This window comes from Molossus molossus, unplaced genomic scaffold (genome assembly GCF_014108415.1).
Source record: "Molossus molossus isolate mMolMol1 unplaced genomic scaffold, mMolMol1.p scaffold_m16_p_19, whole genome shotgun sequence".
NCBI lineage: Eukaryota > Metazoa > Chordata > Mammalia > Chiroptera > Molossidae > Molossus > Molossus molossus.
In genome coordinates, this window is record NW_023425354.1 from 27050315 (window position 1) to 27069739 (window position 19425).

A 19425-nucleotide genomic window follows, 5' to 3' on the forward strand; every position below is an offset into this window, starting at 1 on the left:
AGGCTGGGGGCTCGGCAGTGCCGCCAGGGCCCAGGGCTAAAATGTAAAATGCTGAGCCCCATACAGAGGAAGAGGTGAAGGGAAGGGAAAATGACCAGCCAAATCCACACCGATTCTTGGGCGGTGTTGGGCGGAGGCCAGGCCAGCAGCAGAGACCCCGAGAGGCCTCCAACGCCAGGGCGCTCCTGGCTCCGCGCTCACTCGGCAAATATTTTCCACAAGAGCTATTCGGTTATTTTATTTCAATTTATTTTCATTAATATACTCTAAATTAACACAGTGACCCAAATAAAACTTTAAAATGGAGGCGGGGAGACCGAGCCGAGAGGTCGTTCATTGCTAGTTTACCGGCTAGTGTGGCCGCATCCTGGAGCTCTGAGCCTGCCGCGCCGCCCGTCCCTGCTCCGCCGGCTTCCTCCGCCTCTCGGCCCGCTCTCCGCGCTGCCACCAACCTGGAGTCTCCTCCGGAGCACAGAGAAAGAGAGAAAAAAGAAAAACATTTTGGGGAAGTTATTTCGTTTCCTGAATTTGGGCGCTAGTAGCTTAATTCAAAATACGGGAGAATTTCAGGGAGGCTGGGAAACAGGAGGTGAATTTTGTTGTTCTTAGGGTTGCTTTTGCTCCAAAAATACTCCCCAATTGATGGACAAAACCTCGGAGATTGGCGTCTACGAAGATAGACCTGCGGAGCTGATTTTTAGTATGTATTCGATTATAAACCCTGGATTATTTAAATGTAAAGAACAGCATTTGGACAGACTGGAGGAAGAGGATTGAAAGGGAAGCACGTTTAGAATCTGTTTAATTTGAATTTGTAAGTAAAAGGCCCCTAAACTTGCAATTTCCCCCATCAATGACCGCAGAAACCCCCGGAGAGCACACAGAGTTGTCAATGGGAACCCCGGCTTGTGGGCATTTGGGCGGGAGAGGCAGGGATCCCGATTTTGCCGCCTCCAATTTCTGGGGTGCAGAGGTGAGAATGTGGTTGCTACACTATCCTCCTTGGTCTCCATCAGGGCCACCTTTCCTCCCTAGGGGAAAATAGGCCCCAGGGAACATAGGGCCCCCAGGCCAGCAATGCTGCAAGACTCACAGGTGGGGGGGTCCAGCCATCAATAGAGCTGGGAATGAGGGGGGTGTTCAGAGGAGTAGAGGGGGCAATGAAGCTTTCATTTTGCCTCCATGCAATTGGCAACTCTGAACACCAGCTGCTGCTCCCGATTCACCCCAAAATTGCCTTGGAACAGTCCCCATATGGGAGTATTTGGGGTGAATTTTTACTAGAAAGAGAGGGCAGAGCTCCTGTGAGAATAAAGAGGTTCCAAAAAGAACCCCCTTCCCAGCTGGACCCTTGTGGCTCCTCGACCTGATTGCCTGCACCCCGAATCTCACCCCTTCTCAGATTGGGGTTTCCCAAAAAAAGCAAGAAGGAGAAGAAAAGAAGATGGCGACTGAGAAAAGGGTTGCTGGTGGAGCAGCCATGAAGAAATGCAATAAATTCCTTGTTGTTTTATGAAAATTTACAACTTTGTGATAGAAGTTTATGAGTGGTTGAATCCAGCGATTGGCCGGCGCCGGTCATGTGGCCGGGCGATCGTGAACATGAACTTTTTATCATTTCCCTGGTGGTTATAATGCAGCATTCTTTTGGACACCACACCTAGGTCGGAGCACTGTCGTCCTTCAGGGCTCCAGCCTCTTGATATTTTTATACTTCAGTATCAGTTTGATAAAGCAAAAGAGAGGAAGAGAGAGGGGGAGAGGAAAGAAGAGAGAGGGGGAAGGAGGGGGTGGGAATTACACAAAAGAGAGAACCAAAAATAATTTTAATTCCTAAGTTAATTTCCTTGCTGATCTGGGATTTTAGTCATCATGGAGGGGAAGTGGACAAACTGCCCAGGACTGCAGCCTGATACCATTTTTCAAAGCCAGAACTTACTCCATTTTCTATCCAAATATCAGAAAAATGAAACACTCTCTCTCCCAAGTCAGAGAAGGGGAAGCGACGGCTCTCAGGTTGGGACAATATTATCTGGAAGATGAAGAAGCCAAACGCTCTTTTTTTTTTTTTTTTTTTTCTTCCTCCTTCCTCCCCACCCCTCTCAATCGGAGGAAAAGAAACCTCAAGGTCTGCAAAGGTAAGGGAGATTCTACAATTCTCTTCTTCTTTTGCCTCGATTTTGTAGGTGGGGCTTGGGTTTGTTTCCCCCCTCCCCTGTCCAAGACGGGGCTGAACCCCACCTCTGGGTGCTGCAGGGAGAGGCTTCCCAGAAAATGCGTTGGCAGAGAGAGGGGTGGCTGCTTCCTGGAGGGGGAGCGAAGGCAGGGAAGATGGGAGGAGGAATCGAAAGGGGCCGAAGGCTAGCTCTAAGTCGCCTTTTTAAGCTGGGAGAAGAGGCTCCAGCGAGGGGTCTGCGAAAGAGAGGATGGGGGCTTTCAGGCACCCGCAGAAGCCAGTTGATATGGCTTCTGTGGGTTTGTGCCCCCACCCCCTCCCACCTCGTTCTGGCCTCCCCCAGTTGCCCCCACACTGCTCTCTTGCCCAGTTCGGGTGTCGGCAGTTTCACGACAGCATTGGCATGAGGGGCGGTGGTGCTGAGGGACGTCCTGGTCTCTGGAGGGCCTGGAATCTCCGCAGAGGCCAGCGAGGGCAAGGAGGCGGCTAGAGAGAGACAGAAAGAACAATTTACAGAGAAATGCTTATTAGCTCTCTTCGGAGACATTTCTGAAATTAAAAGGCTGTACGTGGAGGCACCCAAATGGAGCTATCCCCCACCCCCCACCCCAAGCCTGCCTGAGAATGCCCAGGTCGCTTGCTATTCCCACAGGAGGGAGCCTCGCTCTGCAGGGAGACAATTTTGTGGTTTTTAACGCGGTAGGTTACAGTGTGTTGGTTTCTGTGCAATGCTGATTCTATTACTTGTGTTTTATTGGTATGGGGTGTGGGGATTTCGGTGGAGGAGAAAATTGCCATGTGTGTGACTGATGTTGAAACATTTCAAACTTTCCTGGATCCAAACCTGGTGATTGTGAAGAAACTGATTAATCTGTTGTTGTTGAAGACTATAAACAAAAACAAAAACATACAAACAAGAGAGAGGAAAAAAATAAAAATAAAACCCAATTAGGGGGCCTAATGGTGTCTGGACTGGAAACCTGCCTGGCGCTGAGCTCAGACAGCTAATCCTGTCCCTCCAGCTCCTGATTTCATTCCTCAGCAGGCTTCCTGAGGGGGAATCTTTGGGCTGGAGACAGAGATTCCTAAAGTAGCTGATGGGGTGGAAGATGCGCAAGCCTCTAGGTGAGGACTTAAAATAGAGCGAGAGAGCTTTTGAGGAAGCTGCAAGCCAACAGATAAGCAACTTTGGGCGCGGAGGGTAGGAGAGACTGATTTAGTTTGGTTTGCCATTAGGTGATTGCTTTTCTCTTCTTAAAGACCAGATGCAGAGCATTTAGCCTTAGGCTTCTGGCTAGCAAGGAATTGCAGGGTTTGGAGGCTGTGTAAGGGGATACATGGCCCTCTCAATCCTGAGCTGGAATAAAGGGAGACTCAGCCACTTGTGGCACGGGAGGGGTTACTGGAGGCCCAGGTAGATGCCCTTCTAGAAGGTGGGGATTGGGTGCCTGGAGGGACCCCTTACTGCACATAGCCAGAGAAGTTCTCGGCCAGCACCCATGGCACTTGAAGCCTATTCTCAAAGGGAAAATTCCCCAAACCCACCCAGACTAAAGGTCTTTTTCTCCTGTAGTCTCGGCGGGGTATAAATCATCCCTTAGACAGTTTGCTGTGACCCAAATTATGCGGTTTGCTGCCATCTACCGTCCGTTCAGAGATATGGGGCTTCGGCACCACAGGCCGCGCGACGCTGCCTGAATCGTGCCCGACGCCTGGAGCCTGGTCGCTCAGGTTTGGCGGGATTCGAGGAACTTGGGTTCAGATTGTCGCTTTCCGCTGGATCACGGTTCCGGCCCAACCGTGTGTGGATTAGAGAACAAGTGTCCTCTCCCACTCGCCCGCCCCATTCTGGCTCCAAACCTGGTGGCTGGCTGGGAAGCGGCTTTTTCTAGGGCATATTTAAAGAGGACTAATACTACATTCCGCGGGCAGCGGGGCTTGAACGGGCGACCCCCCGCCCCGCAGGCGCTAGAGGAGATCGTCCGGGCCTCTCGGAAGATCCGAGGCCAAGGCTCTTCAAGGTTTATTTGGTTTTCTTTTCGGCCAAGGGAGGGGCCAGCAGAGGAAGCGCCGCTGGCCCAGCAGTTCCACTCGGTTGTCAAAAGACAACCGGGTCTGTGTTCTCCCGGTTGGCTGGTGGGTCTTGCCAGTTCCTTGGTTGGTGAATCCGTGATGAAGGAATTGAGCCTAATTTTCTGGAAACTGTTGGTGTTCTGCAAGTGAGTGTGGGTCCCCTCCCTCATTCTCGATCGTTTCAAGCGAAATCGACAAATATGCTTTGGGGAAAAAATTGGGAGTGGGAGTAAAGAACAATCATTGCGCAATCAAACCACTGTAATTTTCGTTCCTGCGGGACCCCTCACACCCGCTTAACCTCACCGCTTTCCCAGAAGCGAGGGCTAGGGTCCGCGCCTCTGCTGCCTGGTTTGAATATTGGCCCCTGTCTCACGGGTTACTGATTAGCTCGGGCTTTCAAGCCTCAGGAGGAAGCTCTGGCCATTCCTTTCAAGGTGCTGTGGCCCCGGTTCCTGGGCGGGGGCTCTAGGAAATTGCCTGTGGTGCCAGGCAGGCCGAGGTGTTACTAGGGTCTGGCCTGGAGCTGGAGGAGCTGCCGAGGTGGAGGGGCCGGTCGGTGCTAAACGCAAATGCCAGGGCTACCGCCCCCGCGCCTTCGGCGCCTCAGGAGTCTGGGCCTCAGGGGCAGCCCTTTCAGCTTTTCCGCAGCCAGAGTGATTTTCCTACAGCTAGAAGGCCAGGCCCAGTGCGGGAGGCCCAGTGCGGGAGGCCCCGAGGGAGCGCGTCCCGAAAGTATTGGGCCCCTCGGGGATTTTTTTTTTTTTTTTTTTTTTTTGTGGGCAATCCAAAGGACAGGTGGGGAAGAGAAGGCGGCTGGTAGAGAGGATTGAAACACTTCAGGGCTGTTAGGGTGCCCGCGGACCTGGGGGGAGGGTACAGGGACGGCGAGCTGAACACTGAAGCCCTCCCCACCCCCAGATCGGAGACTAGGTTGTTCATTTGCATAATGAAAATGAGGTCTTTGTACGGAGCTCTGGACCAGCCCATTTTAAGGCCCTGTCCCATCTAAACAGCGTCCAAAGGCTGGGAGCCACCACATTGCTTCTTCTGGGAACATGTATGTTTCCCAAAATCCAGAGAAACACAGAATTGGATAGACATGTTTTAATTTGCCACACCCCAGCCAGAGTTGGAATTGGGATGGGGGAAGATGCCCACAACCCAAGAAGCTGGGGGTGGGGGAAGGTTTGTAGCTGAGAGGAAAGGGGTAGCCTGGACAATGTCTCAATCCCCTCTCCCCTCTACACACATACAGTCAGATACCCATCCCTGAGATTTCTGGTACAGGAGAATTTTCCTCCAGAGCTGAACACAACTGAGATATTTCCCTGGGAACTGGAATGTGTGTGCGTACGCAGGGCTGCAGTTTCGAAGCACAGAAAACTACAATTATACACCCTGCCTCTGGGGTTTCTGTACACTCCTTCTGTTGTGTACTTAAGACTTGGTACACGTTTATATCCACCTCTCCATACGCATTCTTCCTCGTTGAGGCAGGACGAGACACCCCAGACGGGCAGACGGCTGTGCCCGCTGTGTATTTACATATTCCCCCTTGGAGACAGACAGATGGGATAGTGGACCGAACCACAGACGGTTTCGTAGAGATCTGGCTCCAGAAACCAGGCGGCCTCTGGCCCAGGTCTGCCTGCCTGCTCTTTCTCCCAAACAAATGGATCAGAGGAATAAACGCTCATAAATACCTCTGGGCTTAGATAAGAGCGATGAGGCGCTATTTCCTTTCATGCTGGACTACAGGCGCCCAGGCCCTGCCTTTGTGGCTCCATCTCACGACAGGCAACCTGCAGAGGTGAGGTTAATTTGGGGCTGTGACTCTAAGGATAAGGCGGTTATTTTCCTGCTTCTATCACAGGGGAATCTTACTTTGTTCAGACTCCATAGGCAAGCCCACACTGTCCAGTCCCAGAATAGGGACATTATGGCCAGTGAGGGGACAAGGAGGGCTGAAACCCAAGGCCCAGCTTCAGTGTCAGAGAGGGGGGAAGTGCACACAGACACTCTCCCACCTTGCTCACTTTGCCCAAATGTTCCTCATGCCTCTGTAGGAATGGGCCCAATCACAGCTAGACTGGAGCATTTATGATCCTCCATCATTAGAAGACTTGAGTTTATTTTTCTTAAATCCTGATAAAACTGAAACGACTGTAGAGTCAGGCTAGGAAGGGATCGCCACTTGGCCATGAAAGTGCAACCTCGAAGTATTCCTGAGTTCAGGAAGCCTTGTAGGCCACTTTGCAACCAACCAAGTTCCCACCCATAGTCACCACCAACCTCAACCCTCTACCACTTTCCCTAGTGTATTGTACCATCTTTAGTGAGGAGAGCTGGTCCACAAAAGGAGCTCAAACAGCAAGGTAGAGAGGAGGCTCAGCCTGGCCCCTTCATCAGATTTTGTCCCACACCCCGGCTCATTCCCAGCTCCAGCTCTGAAGGTGGTCACCCTTTACTGCCTGGCCTCCTCGTGCATATTAGAACGTTGAAAACACATTTTGGCTCAGTCTTCCAGCCTGACTTCAATGTTCATTTTCTTTAAATGAGAGAGCCAGAGACATACACTCTCTCACACACTCAAGCTTGTATGGCAGCAAAACTGGTGACACAAAAATGAGATGGAGGTGGGAGGGATTGTAGAGCTACTGAGAGAGGCAGACGGTGGTGAGCATCTGGAGAGGGGATGTGGGCTGATAGTTGTAAGCTGCCTGCTGAGTCCCCAGGAAGATCCAAACACTCCTCCCTCCTTATAAAACTAAACCAAATTAAATCTTGGGAAATAGTTAATTTTAAAAAGAACTGCCAGCTTCTGGATAGACTTGGAAAAGGTGTGAGGACCTCTTTCTTCCTGGTGGTCTATGATAGCCTCAAATATTAGGAGGGTTTGAGGACGCCAAATTGGAGGATGACCAATTTCTTTCTTGTGTCCACTTTCTGAGATAACCTTTATTCCTAAGAATCTGTAGCTTAGGATATTCTTATGTCTTTGTGGGTAGGAGGTGGGGGTTGAAGGTGACCGGCAGGATAGGTATCAGACAAAACTAGGCTGGGGGATGCCCCTCACACCTCCTCTCCTTATCCCCAAGTGGAGAAGTCTAGTCCCTTTCCTTAGCGCCCGTTCCTGTGCCAAGAGCAAGCAGTGCATGTTAGAACCAGGCAAGATGTCTGGGCAGCAGCAGCCATAGCAGTCCAAGAGGCTCCTAGCCTAGCTGCAGAGCCAGAGGGAGAAGCTTGGGTTCAGACCCTCCTCCCATTTACCAGCCTTCGGGGTCCTCTGGGCAGCAGGCTCTGGCCTGCCTTTCAAACCATGAGAGTTGTGGAGAAGCAGAAATAATAAGCTCAGGCTTGGAAGAGACAGAGTAGATCTGACATAAGGGAAGAAAAAAAAAAAAAAAAAAGGTTTGCAAAACCTGGAAAGGAAATGGTTTCTTCTTCACCTTTCTCTTTCTGAAAATGATGCTAGTTATCGGAGAACTCTTCTCTCCTTCAACCAACACAAAACCCTAGAAATAAACCTCCTTTGGTTCTCTCCTAGCTAGATTGAGATTTGAGATTCAGGGATGGTTACGAACCCTTCCCTTGAGGGAATGGGGCTCTAGCAACGCAGGGGTTAACTTTTCTGAAAACACAATTAACTTTTCCCTATCCTGCGTGGGGAGGGAGGGATATATTTATTTAATCACTGGAGTATGGGGTGGTCTCAATCCAAAGCTCCCTCCTTCCTCAAAGGCACAGACGCCTTTTTTTGCAGATCCTACGTAGGTGGAACAGAACGCTTAGTGTTGTTGGGAGAGAGAGAGAAAGGAGAAGAAGAAGAAGGAAAAAAAGGTTGATAGGTTTGTGCGCGGGTCCCTCATGCGGGCTGCGCTCCTCCTGGGTGCTATTTGACAATTCCTGCCTCTGCCATTGGTCAGTGTTGGATCAGATGGTTGTATTTCCTTCTGGCCCTCACTGGCACCTCGCCATCCCCCCTCAGCTAAAACCCAATCTCAGATATACTACTAATAGGCGCGGCGCTCGGACTATAAAACACAACAAATCATAAACCCGGCGGAGCAGCAGCGGCCGTGCGCGCCTCCCTCCCAATGAGTTCCTATTTCGTGAACTCCACCTTCCCCGTCACTCTGGCCAGCGGGCAGGAGTCCTTCCTGGGCCAGCTACCGCTCTACTCGTCTGGCTATGCGGACCCGCTGAGGCACTACCCGGCGCCCTATGGGCCGGGGCCCGGCCAGGACAAGGGCTTTGCCGCCTCCTCCTATTACCCTCCGGCCGGCAGCGGCTACAGCCGAGCAGCGCCCTGCGACTACGGCCCGGCACCGGCCTTCTACCGCGAGAAGGAGTCGGCCTGCGCCCTCTCCGGAGCTGACGAGCCACCCCCCTTCCACCCAGAGCCACGGAAGTCCGACTGTGCGCAGGACAAGAGCGTGTTTGGCGAGCCTGAGGAGCAGAAGTGCTCCACGCCCGTCTACCCCTGGATGCAGCGGATGAATTCGTGCAACAGTGAGTGAGACTCCATCGTCGCCGTGATCCCTGCGGTCACCCACCCCGGGAGACAGAACTAGTGAGCCCCCATTCTCTCACTGGGTGCAGGCTGGGCATCTCAGTTAGGATCGAAGGGAAGATGGGGCGCCTGCACCGGGTCTCCTGCTCTGTCCTCTCATCCTCAGGAGTTACAAAGTTTGCAAAGTCCCAGCCGCACTGGGAGCCAGGGAAGCGAGTGGGCTCTCTGGGACGTGAGGCCAATCCGGGATTGCGGGTCAGGGGTCACAGCCACAGGCTTGGCTTTCCCTTGCGCCCCCAGTCCTGGTCCGATCCCTCACCCCAAGAGTGTTCTATTAAAAACCGAGTGCGTCACGGGAAGGGGGGCGGCGTGACGCTAGCAAGGGAGAGTAGAGTTTGTCCCGGACTGTGTTTCCCTGGGGGGTGGGGGGCTGGGGAAAAATGAGGCACCAGGAAAGGGGCGGTAGTCAGAGGAGGGAGGGAGAATAAGGGGAAGAAAAACAGTGGGAGCAGGCAGAAGGGGAGAGTGGGAGAAGCAGGCGCCTGCGTCTTAGGGTGGATTGTTTGTCGGTCTTAAGTCCCAAATTGATGTCCATTAGCGGGACACCAAAGTGAGGAGCCGTTAATGCCGACTATGGATCGATCCACGTCATTACGGATTAAGGGCTGGAATCTATCACCCGGTGGTGGGGGAGCTAGATGTAGCTGGGAAGAGACACACCTGGTCTGTACTTCTCCAGCCCCTCCCCCCTAGGCTCAGGTGGAATTTTAAACTGCTCCTCCCATCCCCCCATGGAGAGTCTAGATTGGAGGCGCAGGCCGTGGAGGCCCGAGGGAATCTGGAGGGGGCGCTGCAGGGAACCAGAGAGTGAAGGGCATCCCGGGACAGGCTGGAGTCCATGTTTGAGGGTCGAGTGGGAAAGAGGGCTCTGGCCCTAGTGACCCCAGGCCTCAGCATCTCCTCTCTGCGTAACAGGTTCCTCCTTTGGGCCCAGCGGCCGGCGTGGCCGCCAGACCTACACGCGCTACCAGACCCTGGAGCTGGAGAAGGAGTTTCACTACAATCGCTACTTGACGCGGCGAAGGCGCATCGAGATCGCGCACGCCCTGTGCCTGACGGAGAGGCAGATCAAGATCTGGTTCCAGAACCGGCGCATGAAGTGGAAAAAGGAGAGCAAACTGCTCAGTGCGTCTCAGCTCAGTGCGGAGGAAGAGGAAGAAAAACCAGCGGAGTGAAGGCGCTGGAAAGGGACGGGGGCGCGAAGGGAGAGGCCTGTGGGGAGCCTAGGGCATCCGAGAGCTCGAGAAGGCTCTGCGGGCGGGGGAGCCTGGGGACCTGCTCTCCAGCACAAGACAGGCGGGGCCCAGCTCTCTCCTGGACGCCCCCGCCCGCAGAGCTCTCGCTGGGAGCGGGAAGGCAATGCTGCCTGAGCCCACCCAGCAACCCTCGCGCCCCCTCCATCCCCGTGGAACCCGCCTCAGCCAGATCAGGCTCTCCCCCCGTGAGAACTGAGGACCGGACTCACTCGATGTTTCCTGGAAGCAGAGCAAAACACTCTTGTCCGTGTCGCATCTCATTTCATCCATGTCCCCTGTGCACGGTTCAATGGTAGCTTCGCAGTCCCCTCAGAGGGGGCCTTGAAGACTCCCTGACCCCAGACCGATGGCCCATCCCCTCCCCAAAGCCACTGGAAGGAGCACATACTACCTAGAAGAAGAGGAGCCTGAGAAGAAAACAAAGTTCTATTTTATTAATTTTCTATGTGTTGTGTTTGTAGTCTTGTCTTAGCTCTGGACGTGAAATACTTCGGTAATAATATTAATATTAATAATAATAATAAAGACGTAAAAACTCGCCGCTGAGTCACCTCTGCTCCTCCCTTGCCACTCCCCCATCCCCGCCACCATCCCGTGGTCCCTGTGCCGGAAACTCCGCAGCAAAGGCTGGAGCGTGGTGGGCCCCAGCGGGCCTGACTTGACTCGGAAGTTACAGTTGAGATAAAGGCTGGAGCCGTCCCTCAGTCTCCAGCGCCGCCGCACCGCGCGCGTGCTGAGGCTCTCTCTGAATGGCCTTTCTAGGTGCACACTTGAGGGACTTAGAAGGGCCGGTTCCCTCGTATTCTTTAGCTTTTCCTCATTTGTCTGTGGCAGGGGGGACACCACCCAGGTCCCCTAGCCCGAGCCCCGGTAAAGACTGAACCAGAAGGGTCTGGCGCCTGAGCAGCGCATTTTGGTCCTTCTGCTTGCCGAGGCCGTGGCCTTTGGCCTGCCCACATGGTCTGATCTCTGCTGGCCTTGGCCTTTGGCTCCTGGCCTGTGGCTCCGGAGACAAAATCAGGGTGGTGGGATAACTCTTCGCCTGCAGCTGAAAGCTCCAGGCGCCTTTTCCTGCCTCAAGTAGGAGTTCAGTGACAAGTCGGGGAATGCGAAGCTATCGCAGGCGCCGGTGGAAGGACAAGACTTTCTCCTCCTTGGAGACCTGAGGGCAGGAGGCGAGGTTATGGGGCAGTTTGGTCTCATCCCATCTACCAAAAACGACCCATTCTCTCCTACCCCCACCCTCACCCAGGCGGCAAGCTGTGGACGCTGTTTTCCTTTCTTCCTCCTCCCTCCCTCTCCCTTTTTTATTTTTAAAGAAAATAGCCGCTCGGCAGAAGGGGCCCAGCTGCGGCCAGTCTCTGGCCGCCCAGCGCGCTCAGCAAGGCGCCACCGGTCCTCGGAACCCCTTCCTGGGGAAGGCGTGGGCCGCTGGGCACATTCAGAAACTACCCAGACACCAGCGAGGGGCCTCCAGCGGGGCCTCCCGATGCAATAGCAGGCATCTGGTGAGGAGGCGAAATGCTCCTGCCTTGATGCCGAACTCTCAAAACCATGTTTCCATCTAGACCCCGGACGCCGATGCGGTCGCTACCACCGTTTTTCCCACAACTAGGCCGCTTAGCTCCAGCCATGCTCCTACTTGGGGTCCCTGTTCTGCTCTGTCATTCCCCAGGCTGGGCTAAGGATGGGAAGGAGGCCAAGCAGAGGAATCTAAGGGATGCAAGGGAAGCGAAAGTTTTTCCTTCGAACCCTCGGCCCTGCCCTACCAGTTCGGCCTGAGCGCTGTGGAGGGCCACTGCAGGCCCTTGAGAAGCAGGCCAGGCCGAGCTGGAGTGGTGGTGGTGGTTGCGGGGGGGCGGGGGGGGGGCCGAGGGACGACTCCATTTCAATAATTGTTTTTCACGCGTGTCTTCCTACCCTCTCTCTTGTTTCCTCCCCCTACTCAGACACTTGCAAAACCCGAGTAAGGGAAAAGCAACTCAGTGTTTGATCCAGAGTTAAAATAATAATGATAGGGAGAAGAACACAAATAGAGAGAAGTAACCATACTCCCAAGAAAGTGAATAAAGGCTCCACTGGGTCCCTCCTCTAAAAGACTCAACCCTGCGGGTGACTCTAGGCGGGGTTTCTTGCTCGCCCGGCGTTTGCGGGTAGCTAGCAGGGAGGCAGCAAGCCTTCGCCGCCATGGCGGTCTGCGGCCCGCGCTCCCGCCGATTGCCGGGAGGTGGCGCGCTCTGCTCAGAGGCCGCCGCCAACCTTCTCCCAGTTTCTCCCCCTTCTCCTTTTTTCCCCCTCTCTCTGAGGCTCGCATTGAATCGGCCCTAACGATTCTCGGATCGTCATTATTTGTAACCATAGAGCATGAATTACCTCTTGAGGTCATCAGCGAGAATTTACGACTGGTCAACAAAAGCACGTGATTCCCTAACGCCCCCCCATCCCCCTTCCACCTCCCCCCCCCATATTTGGCCGCATACATAGCAAAACGAAGTACAGTGCATCGCTATAATTCATTAATACATCATAAATCGTGAAGCACAGGGTTATAACGACCACGATCCACAAATCAAGCCCTCCAAAATCACCCAAATGAGCTCGTACTTTGTAAACTCCTTCTCGGGGCGTTATCCAAATGGCCCGGACTATCAGTTGCTAAATTATGGCAGTGGCAGCTCTCTGAGCGGCTCTTACAGGGATCCCGCTGCCATGCACACCGGCTCTTACGGCTACAATTACAATGGGATGGACCTCAGCGTCAACCGCTCCTCGGCCTCCTCCAGCCACTTTGGGGCGGTGGGCGAGAGCTCGCGCGCCTTCCCCGCGCCCGCCCAGGAGCCCCGCTTCAGGCCAGCGGCGTCGAGCTGCTCCCTGTCCTCGCCTGAGTCCCTGCCCTGCACCAACGGCGACAGCCACGGCGCCAAGCCCTCTGCCTCGTCCCCCTCGGACCAGGCGACCTCGGCCAGCTCCAGCGCCAATTTCACCGAAATAGACGAGGCCAGCGCGTCCTCGGAGCCTGAGGAAGCGACGAGCCAGATAAACAGCCCAAGCCTAGCTCGGGCGCAGCCAGAGCCCATGGCCACCTCCACAGCCGCGCCTGAGGGGCAGACTCCGCAGATATTTCCCTGGATGAGGAAGCTTCACATCAGCCATGGTAATTCTCCCCCCCCCCTTTTTTTTTGTCTTCTCGGCGTTCCTTCTCTGCGTTTGGGGGAGACGACGAGGAGAGGTTGGCTTTTCCTCAAATATAGATTTATTTTTTCCCCCCGAGGGGCAGAAGTCTCTAAGAGAGTCCTCATAGCTCCGGGGACATAGCCAAAGAAGGTGTTTAGCTGGGGTGGGGGTGGGGGTGGGGAGCTGTATTTTAAATAATTTGTTCCCAGACTCGGCTTAGGTTTTATTCGCCCAGCTGTACTAGCTTTCGGATGAAGGATGGGGTTTATGTAAGGTGGGGAAGGGTCCTGCCTACCCCCGAAATTTTGTGACTGCCACTAGCAAAGGAGGGGCGAGTAGTCAAAGGAGCTTTCCAGGGCAAAAGTGCAGCCGCTCTCCTCCCTCCCGGGGCCAGCGGCCGCCTGAGCCCAGCGAAGGGTGAGGCACAGGGACGGAGCCAGAGACAAAGCCGGGCGCTTCGGCTGCCGGCAGAAGTGGGGGCTGCAGGAGAAAGGGGTGCAGAAAGCGAGCTTGGATGCGGGGCCTCTGGAGTGGGGAGGATTGGAGCTGCAGTGAGCTGGTGGCCGGGGACGCCTGGGTCCTGCTCCACGCCCCCCTCCCACCCAGTGCCCCCTCCCTTAACCGGAATAACGTTGCCTCATGGCTCTACTCTGTCTGCTTCAGATATGACCGGGCCTGACGGAAAAAGGGCCCGGACCGCCTATACCCGCTACCAGACCCTGGAGCTGGAGAAAGAGTTCCACTTCAACCGCTACCTGACACGGCGGCGGCGCATCGAGATCGCCCACGCGCTCTGTCTGTCCGAGCGCCAGATCAAGATCTGGTTCCAGAACCGGCGCATGAAGTGGAAGAAAGATAACAAACTGAAAAGTATGAGCCTGGCTACAGCCGGTAGCGCCTTCCAGCCCTGAGTCCTCCGGGAGGAGCCCTGGGCGGCCCAAGAGCCCTTGCCGCCCCCAGCCCCGACCCCTCCGAGCCTCCCCGCGCTGCCGCCGCCCGCTGGGGACTGGATCCCAAGAGCCTGCCTCGCCCCCGCCTTGTGTTACCATTTTTCGTTTGGTCTTAGATCTTCCTGTGGCTCCCTCTCTCCTGGACTGGTTAATCTTGTTATTATTGTTAATAATAATTATTATTATTTTCCCTCCATGCTCCTTGAGGAGCTCCCCTCTGCTCACCCCAAATCCACCAGTGTTTCTGAATGTTCGTGTCTGTGGTTGCACTCCTTCCCCCAGGAAGAAAAGAAACTCGCATGTTTAATGTGAACTTTCCCCTCCCCATCTTGTTCTAACTTATTTATAAAAGGATGATCGCTGTATGTTGAGTTTCAGCTTGAAACTTCTCTAAGGGGCAGCAGTTGAGGTGGGGTGGTGCCGCAGTGCCGGGGCCCAGCTGAGCTGGCTTCAGAGATGGAGTCCATGACTGTGTCTCTTTCCACCCTCCTTTTCCTCCTCCCTCTCCACTCTCCAGGCCCAAGTCTCTTACTGGTTTGGTCCTGGGATGGGAAAGAGCCAGGGAGGACCAAAGGGGTGATGTTGAGAAGAGGGAAGGCATATAGTGAGATTTGAGTTCCTGCCACCTGGGTAGGCCCCACAAGGCCTGATCTGGGAGTGTACGGAAACAAAATAATCCTCAGTGTAAAATGTCTTGTGTATTTCTCTGTGAATCCAGGGTCTGGTGTAGAGGGCCCAAAGCTTGTAAATATGGGGATAGTCTGGGTCAGACCCATCTCCTTCCCCCATCCATTTCACTTCCAAGATCATTTGTAGTGAGCGAGTGGATGCTGTGCTACGTGTGAAATCTATCTTTGCCGGGCCTGTCTCAGTGATTCGCTTTTGGTATTTGTTTGTAGCTTTCCTTAAAGTCAAATAAATGTTTCCCTACTCCATTGCCCTTCCACTTGTCTTTTCTCTGAAGGCCTGCCTCTCCCATCACTGAGCACACCCTAGACCATTCTTGATAGATCTGGGGAGTAGGGAAGGGAAAACAGGATGCTCACTAGCAGCCCCTCTCACCCACCTAAGTCCCTGGCTTGGTCAGCAGTGCTTGGGTCAGAGGACGGGCCTGCGTGCCTGGGGGACTTAGAGACCCAGAAACCCCATGTGGGGCTGGGGTAAGGAAAGGCTGAGCTGGACTTCACCCTGGCCTTCTACCAGCTGGTCAGAAAAGCCTCTGGAAACCTCTTCAGGGAAAGTAATTTGGGCCTAAATCCTGAGCAGGAGGCTCCTGGCCAGTTGGGAGTGGTACTGGCTTACCCAGTCCCCTGTGCCCTGCTCCAAATTCCAATTCAGTTCTGCCACCCACTAAGGCAAAAAAAAAAGAAAATTAGTTGGATTTCAAAGGTTTCCTCTCACCCTCAGCCTTCTCTGCACTTCTCAAGGGCTCTCTCTCCCCAGGGGCCTAACTGACCTTTCCTCTTGATTAGGACTTGGGGGTCCCTCCTGGAAGACCCCTGGTTCCCCTCCAGTTAGACTGGCCCAAGGCCAGGGCCCAGTCCTCCTCCATCCAAGTCAGCCTCTACCCTGAGCGCAAGAGTCAAGTCTGAACACTTACCCGTACATCCCTTCCAGCTTGGCCCAACTTCTTACAGGACTTGTGGGGGAGGGGAAGCTGGTGAGGAGGCAGCCGAGGGTCGCGGAGGCTCTACTGGGCCCTCCTTCCCCCTCACCCCTTGACTTTGTCCCCCTTTGTCCATAGCAAACTATCCCAAAAGTCGCTATGACATTTAGATGTCAAATGGATAGGGGTTTTATCTTGAAGTTAGATCGTAAAAATCGCGGAGAAGTCAGACAGATACCCCTCACTGGCTCGAGAAAGTCACGTGAGGTCCATAAAGTTAGTTTTATGGTTTTGGGGAGTTGACACCGCGCGGTATATTTCACATTCTCCAGAATGTTAAGTGACACTTTAACTGCTCGCTGTGGTGGGGAAGGGGGCAGAGGTAGGTGAGGGCTCTCCTAGCCCAGAAGGCAGTGGCGGCAGCGGAGGCCCAGCACTCCCGCAGTAAGTGGCTTCCAGCTTTTGCTTTCTCCCCTTGCAATTTTGGGGCTTGGAACTGGGGAAGGAAATCTTGCCTCCGGCAGGGCTGTAGGATAAGTGGGAGAAATTTAGTCTGCTTTTTGCTCCAAGATCTGACAAGCTGGGTGTCTGAAGGTGGAGGTGGGGGGGGGGCATTCAGTTCAAGAAGGCCTCAGTAGCTGAGGTACCTGGTTTTTATTTGCAATGGTATCTGATTCTTTGTGGGGAAAAGGGCTTGTGTGGGGTCCTTCAGTGCCCTTGGAAATTTAGCTGGTAAGAAGGAGGGCTGTGTACTACTGAAAGAAGGGCCCCTTGTGGGGGCCACTTCACTGTTGGATATCTTCAGACAGACATCTCCCCACCCCAGGAAAGAAACTTTATGACATTCATTTGTTAGGGGTGTGTTGGGGGCGCGCCGCTGGGCACTTTTATCTGGATACATCTGAGCTGAGAAAAAGCACCGGGAACCTAATGCAGCTGCTCTGGGCTGCCTTGCACTGGGACACTCCCCGGCTTTCAGATCTTTGAGCCCCATGAAAGGGGTACCTCTGATTCCCCATAGCTTCATCAGGGTTGTCCAAGATGGGGAGCATGGCACGTTTGCACCCCACTTCAGCCAAGCCAACCCTTCTGCTTGGCTCTAAGTAGGGTCCTGAGGTTAGAGTGGGGAGTGAACAGAGGTGGGGGGGACAATCCCCTGAGATCCAAAACCTAATTTCTGGCCAGCAGTGGGCAAAAGGGGAGAGCTTCTTTCCTTGCCTAGAGGGGTTAGGTGCTTAAGTGGGTCCCTGGAAATCTCTCCATAAATAAAATTTGCTCAAGAAAGTACACCCCAACTGTTTGGAGGGGGGAAAAACGATGCAGGAGCTGGGAGATAAAATTGGAAAGGTGCTCTCTTTTCCGTCCTATCCTGTCCTCTTTTCTCTCTGTCAGACCACTAAAAGTCCCTTTGTTTTGTGGCACCACAAACCGGAGGGATTTCATTATTTGATCTTCAGGGACCTGTTATTTTCCAAGGGTAAGTCCCTCTTCTAAAAACAGAGGCCTCTTCTCCACTAAATTGACTGCCCAATTTTGAGACCTATTGGGTCAACCACCCTGTCCCTCCAGCTTTTGCCTGCTCGTGCTGTGCTTCAGCTTACTAATTCCTGTGGATAGTGCCTGGAATTGGACATGTGGCACCTTAAGGGGCTTCTGATCTTTGGGACAAAGAGAGAGTCACAAAATTCCCTCTATTTCCATTAAGAACATTCCCACTCTCTCCCTCTGTCCTCTCCCTTTAGCAGCCACCCTCTGTTCCCTGAGCTCTTCAATCCCTGCACAGGTCTGACTTACAGGAGACCCTTCTCAGGCGTGGAGAGTGAAAAGGAAAGAGAGTTTGGAGTCCTCACTCTGATTTGAAGGCACATCTTCCCCAAAATGATGGGGCATTTGTATACCTTGGAAAGGAGGCTCTTCTCCCAAAAGATTCCCAGTACCATATCAAATACTAATAAATGCTACAGTCATAGCTTCCACAGGTTTCCACTTTGGACAAGGCAGATGAGCTGAGTGAGGTGCAGAAGAAGCTGCAGCAGGGGCAGAATCCAACCTGGGGCCTTCTTGGAAGTCCCATCTTATTGTGACCCTGGCTTCCCTCTCTCAGAAACCCCAGACCACCAGGCCTGTCCCTGAAGATTTTTCCCCCTTTATGTCAGTTCTGCAAATTCTGATAAAGAGTGTGTGGGATCTGCAGCCCAAGGATATCTGCTGGGCATATCTAGACAGATTTTCCGGAATAGCAAAGAGCAGTCTGGGGGGGGGGGTGCCCATTTCCTCTGCGGGGTGCCCATTTCCTCTGTGGAGGCCAAAACCCTTGGAGGGTCTTCTGCTCTAAGTGGATCCTGGAGAAGATGCCCTAGCTGGGCTTTCCTCTTCCCCACTTCAGGCTCTCTGGGCAACAGTCTCCCTTGAACCCCAACAAGGACGAGTTTGGGAGTTTGGGGAGGAGATGAGAGGTGAGAAGGGGTCTCTAGTGCAAAGGAACTCTGTCCTCTGCCCCAGACCAGCACATTTTCCTCCTGCCTTCCTCACGTCATTCTCCAGGTCTCTCTGGGACTTTTCTCTTTTTCTTCTCCCACCCGCTTCCTCTTGGTCCAGGCCTCAACCTTCTGAGCTTCAGGCTGGTACTATCCGGCAGATCCTTGTGCCCAGTCTCCCAGCCAATGGACCCACCCTCAACCTGGGGCACAGCCCAGGCCCAGGAGGCGGCAGCAGTTCCCTTTCCTCTTGGAGGCCAGCCTGACCACTACTCAGTAGACAATTTGATTGTTTTGTTTTATTTGGTTTTGTTTTTGTTTTGTTTTGTTTTTCGTTGTTTCTCTGTGGCCTCAGGGTGGGAGGAAGTATAAAGAAGTGTAAACAGGAAAGCCAGCCGGGGCTGGAGTTCCAAGGGCCCATATTTCATTGGCTTCCTCTCCATAACTGCAGCGGGGACACTTAACCCTTCCCTGGCTGTGAGAAGGTATTCACTGGGGGCTGGCGGGGGCAGGGTGTGGAGAGGCTTCTTTATCCCTGGGGTCTGGATGGGAGGGCAGAAAGCCAAAGGATTCAGAGCAAGGGAGAAGGCAGCCCACTCTGCACAATTCCCCAAACTCAGTCCCTTCAGGGACAGACATGTACTTCACAGCCTGAGGAAGACCAAGGGCCAACTAAGGAGGATAGGGTCAGCAAGAACCCCTCCCTTCTGTTAAGGGAGAGCCCACTGGTCACTCTCTCCATTTTGGGAGATTCTAGGAGTAATCGGATTTCAGGCTGGGATCTGCCCACAGTGGGATTTATCGACTGCTGCAGCGCTGTTACACATCCATATTAATTAACCCAGACATCGCCTGGAAACTGAGGAGGGGGAGGGGAAAATAGGGGCTCCTTAAGACACTCTCTCTAAGTGTCTCAGGGGCAAAGACTGGGGAGTCATTTCCCACAAGAATCATGTGGCTTCCCCCAAGCTCAGTCCCCGTACTTCTCAGCAGGGATAGGCGAGACTTAGTCTCTATAGTCGGACCCACACCAAATCTCCTGTGGGGGGCATGGAATTAGATAACCCCCAGGCTTGGCTGACTTTTCCTAGTCAGAGTTAAGGTGCCCTAGTCCTCAGATGGATGGATCTTTTGGTA

General features: G+C 53.7%; 3 protein-coding genes across 3 annotated transcripts in view; all 3 read left to right on the top strand.

Moving 5' to 3' along the window:
- The first annotated feature begins 1632 nt into the window (after positions 1–1632).
- HOXB6 (homeobox B6) lies at positions 1633–10582 on the top strand. Its single transcript, XM_036268739.1, has 3 exons — positions 1633–2138; positions 8241–8764; positions 9741–10582. The coding sequence occupies exons 2-3, from the start codon at positions 8350–8352 to the stop codon at positions 9998–10000; spliced, it is 675 nt and encodes a 224-aa protein (XP_036124632.1). The 5' UTR covers positions 1633–2138; positions 8241–8349; the 3' UTR covers positions 10001–10582.
- A 1810-nt stretch (positions 10583–12392) lies between these two features.
- HOXB5 (homeobox B5) lies at positions 12393–15133 on the top strand. The gene is made up of 2 exons (XM_036268245.1): positions 12393–13235; positions 13919–15133. The coding sequence occupies exons 1-2, from the start codon at positions 12674–12676 to the stop codon at positions 14164–14166; spliced, it is 810 nt and encodes a 269-aa protein (XP_036124138.1). The 5' UTR covers positions 12393–12673; the 3' UTR covers positions 14167–15133.
- Positions 15134–16125: 992 nt separating this feature from the next.
- HOXB3 (homeobox B3) overlaps positions 16126–19425 on the top strand; it is a 41103-nt gene continuing 37803 nt past the window's right edge. The window contains exon 1 of the mRNA XM_036268242.1: positions 16126–16255. The gene's annotated coding sequence lies outside the window, so the exon portion shown is untranslated. The remainder of the gene's footprint in view (positions 16256–19425) is intronic.

Coding starts and splice junctions, on each gene's coding strand:
- HOXB5 (XM_036268245.1), top strand. CDS start 12,674: ATGAGCTCGTACTTTGTAAACTCCTTCTCGGGGCGTTATCCAAATGGC. Junction 13,236..13,918: donor GAAGCTTCACATCAGCCATG/GTAATTCTCCCC, acceptor TGTCTGCTTCAG/ATATGACCGGGCCTGACGGA.
- HOXB6 (XM_036268739.1), top strand. CDS start 8,350: ATGAGTTCCTATTTCGTGAACTCCACCTTCCCCGTCACTCTGGCCAGC. Junction 8,765..9,740: donor GCGGATGAATTCGTGCAACA/GTGAGTGAGACT, acceptor TCTGCGTAACAG/GTTCCTCCTTTGGGCCCAGC.